The sequence below is a fragment of the Papio anubis genome, chromosome 3, assembly GCF_008728515.1.
Source record: "Papio anubis isolate 15944 chromosome 3, Panubis1.0, whole genome shotgun sequence".
Lineage (NCBI taxonomy): Eukaryota > Metazoa > Chordata > Mammalia > Primates > Cercopithecidae > Papio > Papio anubis.
In genome coordinates, this window is record NC_044978.1 from 120,000,796 (window position 1) to 120,013,480 (window position 12,685).

General features: G+C 43.3%; 1 protein-coding gene across 3 annotated transcripts in view; it reads left to right on the plus strand.

Moving 5' to 3' along the window:
- Positions 1–4,974: 4,974 nt before the first annotated feature.
- The window catches only part of FAM47E (family with sequence similarity 47 member E), a 32,104-nt gene continuing 24,393 nt past the window's right edge, over positions 4,975–12,685 (plus strand). For all 3 annotated transcript variants that reach the window (XR_646959.4, XM_003898731.5, XM_009206911.4), the window contains exons 1-2: positions 4,975–5,353; positions 9,741–10,086. Coding sequence is in view for 2 of the 3 variants with exons in the window: in XM_003898731.5 (XP_003898780.2) it covers positions 5,280–5,353; positions 9,741–10,086 (420 nt within the window). In the remaining variant the exon portion in view is untranslated. The remainder of the gene's footprint in view (positions 5,354–9,740; positions 10,087–12,685) is intronic.

A 12,685-nucleotide genomic window follows, 5' to 3' on the forward strand; every position in this document is an offset into this window, starting at 1 on the left:
ACCATGTTGCTGAGTATCTGTCTAGACTATTGCTTCTAATGATGCCTAATTATTCATCCATTTTATCCACTCATTTCACAGAAATGGACATGCACATTGCCCCCAACTCACCAACACTAGTAACGATACTGTGGCAATATCCTCATACATCTTACCTCCTGTGTGAGAATTCCTCTGGATTCCTATACTTAGCAGTGGAAATACTGAGTCATAAGTAACATTCGTATCAGTTAGAGTAAAACCAGGAAAACAGTGTGTCTACGTGTGTAAAACTAAGATTTTAATGCAGGGAATAGTTACAGAGGTGACGAAAGAGCTGACGGCCAAACAGGGGACATAGGTAATCTAGAGATTGGCAATAATAGGAAGCCCCTACCACATCTAAACTGCAGGAATTGCTTGGAACCAAGAGTTTGGGTCATCTGACAAAAGCCGGAATCATAGCACCTGGTGGGAGCTGCAAGAGAAGGAAGAAATATAGATGCTTCTATAAATAGGAGAGAGATAAGAGAGAGAAAAACAGCCTGTTCCCTTCCTCCATCCCCATCTCCTATCAGTGCTTTCCACTAGTCGAATCCAGCCCCCGATGCACCTTGCTGATGCCAGGGCAGAGCAGGGGCAGTGAAGAACAAATCAGCCAGCAGATACCGTATACTTGGTTTGACTAAGTCCTGCCAGATTGTTCTCCTAATAACTCTCCTAGCTACACTCCCACCAGCAATGTATCCCTACATCCCATCTACTCTTCATGGCCCTCTGTTCAACAGAGTGGAGGTACAGATCTCCACTATCTTCCTTTAAGTGTGTCTAGCCTATTGCAGATGCCTCAGGCATTTCCTCAAATCTAGCAGCCAGACCGAACTAAAGGACCCATCCATCCACTTAACCAGAACCTCCTGAGGGCAGGAACCTTGTCAAATTTATCTGTAATCCCTTATCTGGCATCATGCTCAGTGCTACTGACCAAGTGAGAAATGCTCTTGTTGACTATTGGTGTCATGCCTTTACCCCCATTGTTATTTGGTTTGCAGGTGTAGTCTACACTGAGGGCAGTTTTCAAGAAGCCACTTACAACATTGTGGAGGAAAATCTCTAGGGAGATTCTGTGGGTGAGGGAGAAGGTTGACAGTAAGCAGGTAAACAAGGTTTAGGACTAGAATGGTTGTCAAAACACTGTGTTCGTTGGTAAATAGCCACTGCTGTGAGCAATTCTGAGTGACTGCTGTGCTTTGACGGCTCCAGCCACTCTCTGCAAGATCAGCAACTAAAGGAAGATGCCATTATGATTAGGGGACTCTAGGACTCTGCTGTTGCAATCTAGCTGGCCATCTTCCTGATTGGTTAGTGTATATGCTTTACTGGTTGTTAAATATTTGAAATATTCTTCCCCTGGATGAGTACCACAAAATAAGGAATGTTTGGGGGAAAGTCTGCAGACTTTAGGGTGCCTTAGGGCTCCCAGGAAGCTTGTTTCTTTATGTGATAATGGGGGAGTGAATTCTCTAGGATTATTTTCCTGATGGAAAATGCTGCATTTTTTTTTGCTTTTCTCTCTCTCTCTTTTTTTTTTTTTTTGAGAAGGAGTCTCGCTCTGTTGCCCAGGCTGGAGTGCAGTAGCCTGATCTCGGCTCACTGCAAGCTCTGCCTCCTGGGTTCACGCCATTCTCCTGCGTCAGCCTCCCAAATAGCTGGGACTACAGGCGCCCACCACCACGCCCAGCTAATTTTTTTGTATTTATAGTAGAGACGGGGTTTCACTGTGTTAGCCAGGATGGTCTCTATCTCCTGACCTCGTGATCCACCCGCCTTGGCCTCTCAAAGTGCTGGGATTACAGGCGTGAGCTACCGCGCCCGGCCAACTTTTCTCTTAATGAATAACTTACATAGTAAAATGCACACATCTGATGTGTACAGCTCATTAAAATTTTACATATATACTAACATATCCATCAACAGATCAAGATATAGATTTGCATCTTCCTAGCAGACTCCCTCATGCCTTCTCTTTGTCAGTTACCCGCCAAGTAACCACAATTCCGACATTTATCATTATAAATTAATTTTGTCTCTTTTAAAACTTCATGTTAGTAGGAACACAGTGTATACTCTTGACGTCTGGCTTCTTTTGCTCAACATTAAAAACATACTTCTTCTGGGATTTATTTGACTATTTTTCCAATTTGGAGAAGAAAACAGACTTGATCATCGTCACCTTGGTATTTCGTTGCTAGTGTTTGCTGAATAAATAAATAAGAAACCATCTATTTTCGTGACATCTGCATCATCACAAGTTGATAATTGCTCCATATGGTAATTTTGACTCCATACATTCCATACCATAATTGTAGTCGTTACTTAGAGAATCTCTCAGTCTCTCTCTGTTTCTCAACTCAAAGGTGAAATGTATTAAATACAGTAATCAAGTGAGCATATGTTATTTAAGAATGAGATTGGTGATGTTCCAGGTGTTTATTTCTAGACTTTTTGCCAGGTAAGGTGGCCATTTCATTCCCAAAAGGATTACTCATATATAATAGTATTTGAATAACAAAACAAGCATTTGAATAACAAAAACAAGTATTTGAATAACAAAAACAATAGAACTTAGCAAACGTGGTGAAACTCCATCTCTACTAAAAATACAAAAATTAGCCCAGCATGGTGGTGCGTGTCTGTAATCCTAGCTACTTGGGAAGCTGAGGCAGGAGGATTGCTTGAACCCAGGAGGCGAAGGTTGCAGTGAGCTGAGATCGCACCACTGCACACCAGTCTGGGCAACAGAGTGAGACTCCGTCTCAAAAAAGAAAAGAAAACAAAACAAAACAAAGCAAAAAAATAGAACTTTAAGGTGAGAAATTGGAAAGCGGTCCTGAATTGGTAGAAACCCTAGGCATCTGGACAAATTATTTATTTGTTTGTTTATTTAAGAGTGAGAATTTGCCAACATATTATTTTGCTAAATATTTTTAAAAGGATTACTGAAGCTGTAGAAAATATATAGAAAGCCATCTTAGGAAACTCTACCTCTTGCTTGCTGATATATAAATTGTAGTCAGTTTTTTCTTCTTTTTGTCACAACCTTTGGAGATTCCGGTAAAATGCCTCCTTCAGAATATTTCTGGGCATCCTTTGTTTATTTTTTTTGGTTACATGAATAAGTTCTTCAGTGGCAATTTCTGAGATTTTGGTGCACCCATCACCTGAGCAGTGTACACTGTACCCAATGCATAGTCTTTTTTCTCTCATCCCCGTCCCTATCCTTCCCCCCAAGTTCCCAAAGTCCATTTTATCATTCTTATGCCTTTGCATCCTCATAGCTTAGCTCCTACTTATGAGTAAGAATGTACAATGCTTGGTTTTCCATTCCTTAGTTACTTCAGTTAGAATAATGGTCTCCAGTTCCATCCAGGTTGCTACCAATGCCATTATTTCATTCCTTTTTATGGCTGAGTGTTATATATACCATCATATATATACACATACCACAATTTCTTTATCCACTCATTATTGATGGGCATTTGGGCTCGTTCCATATTTTTGCAACTGCAAATTGTGCTGCTATAAACATGTGTGTGCAAGTATCTTTTTTGTATAATGACTTCTCTTCCTCTAGGTAGATACCCAGTAGTGGGACTGCTGAATCAAATGGTAGATCCACTTTTAGTTCTTTAAGGAATCTCCACACTGTTTTCCATAGTGGTTGTACTAGTTTACGTTCCTACCAGCAGTGTAAAAGTGTTCTCTTTTCACCACATCCACACTGACATCTGTTGTTTTTTTATTTTTTGATTATGGCCAGTTTTGCTGGAGTAAGGTGATGTTACATTGTTTTGATTTGCATTTCCCTTATAATTAGTGATATCTAGTCTTTTTTCATATGTTTGTTGGCCATTTTTATATCTTCTTTTGAGAATTGTCTATTCATGTCCTTAGCCCACTTGTTGATGGGATTGCTTGTTTTTTTTCTTGCTGGCTTGAGTTCCTTGTAGATTCTGAGTATTAGTCCTTTGTTGGACATATAGACTGCAAAGATTTTTCCCATTCTGTGGGCCGTTTACTCTGCTGATTATTTCTTTTGCTGTGCAGAAACTTTTTAGTTTAATCAAACATTGTTCAGACAAATTGTTACAAATCATTCCTGCAGGACTCCATTCAGCCTAGACAACCATACCTTTAGTCTAGTTCTCACAGAATTTCTACAGAAATCCTACCTCCTCAAAGTAATAAAAAATTTGCATTAGCAATCAGACTAATATCAAAGATAATAAAAATAACAATTGGGCTACTTATAATGATTACCTACATAACTTTCTCCATTAACTACCTCACAACAGCTCTGTGAAGTAGGCAGGACAAATATTACCACCCCCAGTTCACAGCTGGGATAATAGTACTCTGCATAATAATAATTCTTGAGGGATTCTTAAATGCTGGCACTGTGTTAATTTCTTTATATTCATCGAATATCCCCAATAACCCTATAGGTAGATACTATTATTTTCCCCATTTTCAGGCTAGGTAATTAAGCTTAAAAATGTAAGTAGCCTGCCCCCAGGAGTGCACAATTATTAAGTAGCAGAACCAATGCTTATGTTTAAATCAGAAACACTCAGAAGTAGCATGAGAATTTAGTAAAACCGAAACACACCCTCATGCAATCCGTACTATGTGGCCACGTGCCTACCAGGGTCAGCTGGATGGTACTTGTCTGCTAGAAGTGATTCGAGACAGAAGAATCAACACGAGCTGGAAGGGCATCTGGAAATCAGCTGGGGACTAGAGACAGGTGTGCAGCCCTCGGTTTACAAAGGCTGTGAGACCAAGAGTTCCAAGACCTCCAGGAAAACATCTCCCTGCTAAAAGGCTTTCCTAACCTTTAGAAATCTATTGCTTTCCCTCCCTTTCCATCCTCTTTCTCTTGCTATCTCTTTATCGCTCCTCCTGCCTTCTTCCTTTCTTTCCTTCAGTTAACTTTTTTTGAAACGATGATGAGCAAAGGCCTGATCCAGTCTATGGCGCGTTTCGGTGGGACGATGAATACGCCTTCCCAGCAGAGTAAAATGTGATTACACCAAGGACTGGTTCCCTCTCCCTTCCCCTGGCCAGGTCAGCGTCCCTAGGCGTCGGAGAAGGGGTTGGACCGCTCAGCGGGCTGTCAGAGTTGCCAGGCGCCCGGGGCAAATACGGGCAGCCGGTGGCTGTGAGGTGTCCTAGCTACGGGGCGGCGGCAGGACACACACACCGCCCAAGCCCGGACGGTGGCCGGAGCTAAGGCCACCATGGGGGACCGCAGGCGGCGGCTCCAGCCGGGGACGTTGGCCCCGGTGCGCGAGGACGTGAACTGTAGGTCCAGGTAAACGCTCAGTTCCCGGGCCGAGGGCGCATCCCACGCGGGCCGCGCGGGGGCGCCTGGAGACCCGCGCTTGCTGGGGCGGGGGCGGGGGAGAGGTCCTGCCTGCCTTCCCTCCTCAATGCTTCCTGTATGTACAATATAATATGCTGAGATAACCAGCGCTCGGTGCTGCTCTTCGCAAAGGATTTTTCCTCCTGTCATCCTCGCAACCCCCGCCTCTCACGCCCCCAGGGATGTAGACTAATATCTCCATTTCTGATGGGAAAGTGATGGCCGCAGGGTCCGCTGCGGAGGCTGGTTTAGCCCAGGACTCTGAGCCCTCCTGCTAACCACCCACCCTTCTCCGGCCTAGTCAACCAACTGTTCGTCAGATGCCCCGGGGCGCCTGGGGTCCTGTATCCGGTGTTAGGCATCTGTTGCCCCTAGAGCCTTTGGCATCCAGATGGCGGCTGTGACCAAGCGGAGCCCAGGGTTGAGGGAGCGCCTGGGGTACTAGGGAGGTCTGCTAACACTTTGTACGGTTGTGGTAGCCTCACAGCAGGAACAAGAATGTTTTTGCCTTTGCCGACTCCTTGAGAATCTTTTGAGAATGGAATTCGTCTCTCTTGGAGACAGCACGATGTGGTGGTGAAGATTCCAAAGTCTAGAATCAGAAAGGCTTGCGTTGAAGGCTGGTTCTCCTCTTGTTTGGAGACTTAGGCAACTTAGGCAAGTTGGTTGCTCCTTCTGGGCTCACTTTCCTAACTATAAAATGGGGCAATAACTTGGGAATCAGCTTTCTAAGATTGTTGTGAGGATTAATGGAGATAGCACATGTAAACTTGTCACTGGCACATAGAATGTATTGTGTACATGTTAGCAATTATTCATAGTTGTTTCTAGCAGTTATTCATAAGAGCTTCTTTGGGAAGCTTTTCCCTCCATTTAAAAACTTTGTTTTGAAATAACTGTAGACTCACAAGAAGTTGCAGAAATAGTACAGAGTTCCCATGTACCCTTCCCCTAGCTGCGTACAGTGGTACCATTTTACATAATGATAGCACATTGCCAAACCAGGAAACGTCATTGGCAGAATATGCTAATTGAACTATAGACCTTACTTGGATTTTATCAGCTCTTGCACTCAGGTGTGTGTGTATACAGTTCTGTAACATTTGGTCATATGTATACATCAAGATACAAAACTGTTTCATCCCCACAAAGGAATGCTTAGTACTACCCCTTTACTGTCACTTCCTTTCCCACCCCAGCCTTGGCGATCAGTAAACTGCTCTCCATTTCTGTAAGTTAGTTCTTTTGAGAATGTTAGATAAATAGAATAATATGGTATGTAACTATTTGAGACTGGTTCTTTTTCACTCATCATACAGCCCCTGAGATCCATCCAAGTTGTGTGTATCAATAGTTCATTTTCGTTGCTGGGTAGTGTTCCTTGGTGTGGATGTACCACAGTTTGTTTATCCATTCACTTGTTGGAGGATATTCAGGTTGTTTTGGACAGTACAGTTTTGGGGCTATTATGTAGAAAGCTGCTATCGACATTTGTATACAGAATTTTCTAAGAACATACGTTTTCATTTCTTTAGGATACATGTCCAGTATCCTTTTGCAATTCTTAAAGAGGGAAATATCCACATATCATGTACTAGCGTCTGTGAAAACAGTAAATATTTAGAAAAATTGTTTTCAATTTTATTTTATGGGCCAAGCAAGATTTTTCCTGACCCTAACATAATGCAGAGTGGTAAGCTTATTAACTATGAGAGGCCGTGTGGGGGAGAGGAAAGCCCTCCCTCTACACTTGTTGCCTCACTCTCCTCTTGGAACTTAGTTTCCTTATTGAAAAGAGGAAAGTGGTAGCCAGGCATGGTGGCACATGCCTGTAGTCCCAGCTACTCAAGAGGCTGAGGTGGGAGGATCACTTGAGTCTGAGAGGCAGAGGTTGCAGTAAGCCAAGATCACACCATTGCACTCCAGCCTGGGCAACAGCAGAACCCTGTCTCAAAAAAAAAAAAAAAAAAAAAAAAGAAAAAGGAAAGAAATGAGGAACGTGGCTCATGCCTGTAATCCCAACACTTTGGGAAGTGGAGGCAGGAGGATCGCTTGAGCCCGAAGTTTGAGACCAGCCTGGGCAACATAGCAAGACCCTGTCTCCTCTCTCTACAAAAACAATTAAAAAATTTAGCTAGGCATGGTGGCACACACCTGTAGTCCCAACTATTTGGGGGACTGAGATTGGAGGATCCCTTGAGCCCAGGAGTTTGAGGCTGCAGTGAGCTATTGAGTTATAATTGCCACTGCATGCTAGCCTGAGCAACAGAGTGAGACCCTGTCTTGAAAAAAAAAAAAAAAAAAAACAGAAAGAAAAAGACGAATGAAGAAAGTAGACTGGATTTCTCTCAGGATCTCTGCCAGTTCTAACATCTATGAGGTTTCAGCTCACTGCCACATACATTCCCCATTTTGAGTTGTATGGCTGTACTTAAACAAAAATATTTGTTCTCAGATTTGATTTTGTGAAGTGCTTGGGTGCATGAGTTAGCTGTAAATATGCATAAAATGAACTTTGTAAAGACATTTAATATGGAGAGTTACTTACTAATAGGTAATGCTGAATGGGTCATCAATCTTATGATTAGATGTAATTTCAACATCTTTCTGCCATTTAGCTATTTAAGAGTGATTTGTTAAATGCAGAGAGTAACTTTTTGTTAAGTTCATCTTTTTGTGTCCTTTCATCTAGATTTTCACAGTAGAGTTGGGTTAAGCCCTTAAAACAACACATACACATCTATGCAGCAAGTAAGAAGTTTCTAGGACTCACTAGAAAATAATTGGGGTCAGGCTGGAATCTCTTAAAAACACTTTGTAGCAATGGGTGTAGCAAGGATTAGATTTGGTGTATAAAGACATTATAGATTAAAGGGGTCTGAAGGTGGAAGAGGCTTCAGGGAAGGACACTGAGATTCTAGAAATATCTGACTAAGGCATTGTAGTATGTGGGGATAATGAGATGCTCAGATTCCAAGTTGTGACTTTGGTGTTCGCTGGTTGTGTTAGGTTATTCGGGAGCTGGTTCTGTTTTCCTTCCTGTTTGCCCATCTGTCTCTTCCATCTCATCTCTGTGCCCTAACTACTCAATGATAGCAGGGGGCTGGTGGATAAGGAGGCTGAGTGAAGCGGCTATATATATGGCGGTAGGGAGAGGTGGAGGTTGTGAATGAGAGAGCAGGTGGTTTGTCTCAAGTGGGCAACTGATATACCAATTGTGGCTCCTTGGAAAAGTGGACCTACTGTTCACAGATCTTGAAAACTCTGGCTTTTCAAGAGCAGCTGTTTTTCCTGGTTATTTATGTGAACATTTTTATTTATCAGAAACTAGTAGAGTGATTAAGCACCTTTTTCTGGAGCTGCACTACCTGGGTTAAACTCCCAGCTCTACCACTTATTAGCTGTGTGACCTTCGACAAGTGTTTGTTTTGCTTTTTAACTTCTTTGTGCTCAATTTTCTTATCTGTAAATGGGAATAATACTCATACCTAATTCATAGGGTTGTTATGAGATTTAAATATGCTGGTATGTGTAAAGCACTTAGAAAGTGTCTGTTATATTGAAAATTCTCAATTTATGTTAGCTATTATGATTTTTATTAAAACATAAGGAGGACCAAATGACAGGTTTATTGGCCCAATGTAGCCATGGACAGCCATTTTGCAACCTTTGATCCCCTAAGTTTAGGGGGAATCCACAGAGGTTATATGAAGAGCCAAGGCCATTCAGCTATTTAGGGGCTGAGTTGTCAGTGGGATCCAGGTTCTTCCCACCCCACTGCACTCTGTCCCTTTTAGTGAAGGGAGAGGGTCCTTGGGAAAGGCAGCAACTTGAGTGTCCTTCACAAAGTGAATGGAGAGAAGAAGTGTGGTGACAGCAGTTGGAATAATGAATTAGATTTATATAGAGTGACATGGAAGGGTCTTTAAAATATAGTGCTTGGTAAACAAGAAACAGAATAGTGCCATTTACATAAATTAATAGTGCATGCACACAAAAGGATGCTTCAGAATTTCAAGGAAGTGTACAAACAAAGGATATATTCCAAATCCACTAGAACAGTTTTGCTTTTGCAAGGGAGACCAGTGAGACTGCACTGTGGGGATAAAATAGACAAGAAAGCAGGAGAGGGGTCTTGTACAGAGCAGCGATTCTGTGCTATGAACTAGGAATATGATTAACTCCAGCTTCTCTAGTGAATCCCTCTTCCCCTACCCCCCACCCCAAAAGCTGGAGACCAGCCTTTTTACTACCTCCTTCTCCCACCCAAGTCCTGTGGTTAATATGAACAGGCACGTCGTATTCTAGGTACAAAGAGAATTTATCTACCTTTCAGATGTTTCACAAAGCACAAGAATGCGCTGAAGTTCCCCACTTCCCTGAACAGCCGGCAGCTGGTATTTCTAAGAAAGAGGCTGGATGACTTCAGGAAGGGCAGCCCGTCTTGCACTGGTCTGGTGACTCAGGTCCCTGTGGAGGGCTTTCTGCCCCAGATTTATCACAGAGCTCCCCAATTGGCCCCAAAGAAGAGACAGATCAAGCTGCCCAAGGAAGCAGACCTGCTTTCCAAGCTCTCGCCAGCCCAGCAGGCTCAGAAGGCATTCCTGGAGGACGTGGAGGCCCACCTGACCCCACATCCCTTGGCGCTCTACCCGAATCTGGAAGAAGCTATGCCTGTCGAGGTGATGTGTCCTAGGGTTTGTGGGAGGGGCTTCACTGGGGCCTTGCAAATAATTCTATTTAAATGTCTAGGGAGTCCCCATGAGAGGGTGACATATATTTATAAGAGGAGCAATGAATGTCTCCCCCAGGGCACGAGTTCTTGTGGGCCTCAGAGCAGCCTTCTGTCCTCTGCTCCCAGAAAACACAACCAGCAGCAACATGCACACTGCTCTCTTTGCTTCCTATGAAGCCCTTCAACTTACAAAGATCCCACAAACCAAAACGTCTGACTTCTGTTCCCCATAATTTCTACCCATCTACTGTACTTTGCGTTGTGACTTTTTGGGGGGAGGAAACAGTGAGAGGGAATTGTCTAGTCTTATTTTTGTCACTTTAGCCTGTTATTAAGAGGTGCCCTTAGGTACTTACTAACAGGTGGAAAGAATGAGACCGGAAAGGTCGTGGGGAAAATCCACCTAATGGTCCAGACTAGGACTGGACAGCAGCAGCTCTGTGATGTGACCCATGTCCCAGGCCTCTCCTGACTTTTAGCTCTGTATCCTTAATATGCATCTCTTGTCTTTGTATCTCAAAGTGGCTTCCATGCTTCCAGGCATCGAGTCTGTATTTCAGACAAGAAGAGGGAAGGGACAAAGGTTAAAGGGTGCATGCCGGCTGACTCTTTTAATTAGGCAAATAATAGCTTTCCCAGTAAACATCTCTTTCATCTGACTACTCCTAGTTGCTAGGGAGTCTAGCAAATGGAGTTTCAGAGTTGGGCGTTGAACCTGAGAAAAACCCAGGTTCTATTGGGTTTAAAGAAAAAAGGTAGAATGGATATTGGGCAGGGAGCTAGCAGTGACTGCAACTCCATCCCCATCCCTGCAACCTGTATTCTACACAGAGAGGACGATGGTTCAGAAAGGCAAATCTGTTCAGAGCCCTCCAGTGTCCCCTTCTCTCTCAGAGAAAGCCAGAGTTCTTGTCGGGGTCTGAAAGGCCTTGGCATTCTGCTCTCCACAGTACCCCTGTTCTGCTCCCCCTCCAACTTCACCCCTGCTCCTGCCACTCCAACCACTCTGGCCTCCCTGGCTGCTCCATGGACAGTATGAGCATGTCCAATTCAGCTCTCTGTTCTGGTGCCTGGAACACTTGCTCCAGATGGCTGCTTGGATTACTCCTTCACTCCCTTTAGATCGATGCTCAAATGTCTCCTAATTGGAGAGGCCTGTACAAAATAGCACTTCCCTTCCACCCTCACACTCTACTCCTTACCGTGCCCTACTTTTCACTGTAGCACTTGCCACCACTGAGCTCCTCCTACAATGAAAGCTTATAAGGGCAGGGACTTTATTTGTGTCTTTCACTGTGTACCACCAATACCTGTCCTATGGCAATAAATAATTTTGAATGAATGAATAAATAAATGATCAGTAGCAAAGAAGTCTACAGAAAGGACAGCTAGAATAGCTGATCAGTTAATTTCTCTCTGGGGCTTTCCTTCACTGCCTCCTGCAGGCCAGAGCTTCTGAGTCCATGACAAAGAGATTATTTCCACATCTCAGATGGCACATGGGCATGGCTTGGGATTGTGGTGCTTATTTCCATGTGTGACCTCCCCAAGTACATGTGTTGGCTTTCTGCTGAAGCAGGATCTCTTATGGTGCTAAGGTGGTCATCAGAAGATCCAGGTTTAAGCCCTACCCATTTAGCAACCCCAGCAGAAAGAGAACACACCTTTTTACGTGATCCCAGAAAAATTCGATAGCCTAATTTTCATGGATCCAACTTCAATCATGTGTCTATTCCAGAGTCAGTCACTGTGGTTCTGATTGTTCTGCTTTAGGAGTGAGGTTGGGGTCGGGCTAATTCAGACCATACAGGTTGAGAGCAGAGAGGTGGTTCTCCAAGGAAAAATCCAGATATTCATGAGAGGGAAAGTAGATAGTGGGCAGTCAAAAACCACAGAAATCCTTTAGAGGTGCTTCACTTAGTGAGGCGTTTGGGGACTGGGGTAGGCCCAGAGACATATTCTATTCTATAGGAAGTAGAACTTTAGTAAAAAGCTGTATACGCAGTGTCTAGGTGATGGGAGGTTTATCCAAGTGGTGCTGATTATAATCCCAAAAGACATAGTCCCCAATCTCATAATCGTGAATGTTGAGATCTCCAAAGTCTAAAATCCCACAAATCACAATCCTGAAAGATTAAATTCCTGAATGTTGAAATCCTGAAAGCCAAATTCTGGGGAAGGGATTAGTGTGTTTTTGGTTGTATGCTGGATAGTTGCATCGTGGTAGGTGGACCTATTACTTTGCTATTGTCTTTATTTGGAAATTAAATATGGTTTAAGGAGATGAGTATGAGTGCCAACCTGACAAGAGGTGGACTTGTGGACTTAATTTTAGATGTCAGTTTGACTGGATTAAGGAATTCCCAGAAACATGGTAAAGTGTTATTTTGGATGTGTCTGTGAGGATGTCTCCAGAGGAGATTAGTATGTGAGTCTGAGTGGAGCAGGTCGGGAAGATCTGCCCTCAGTGTTTCAGTGCTTCAAAGATCATAGAGTAAGTGAAAATGCAGGTGAAAAATACAAGAGATCTCCTCTGCCAAATTATT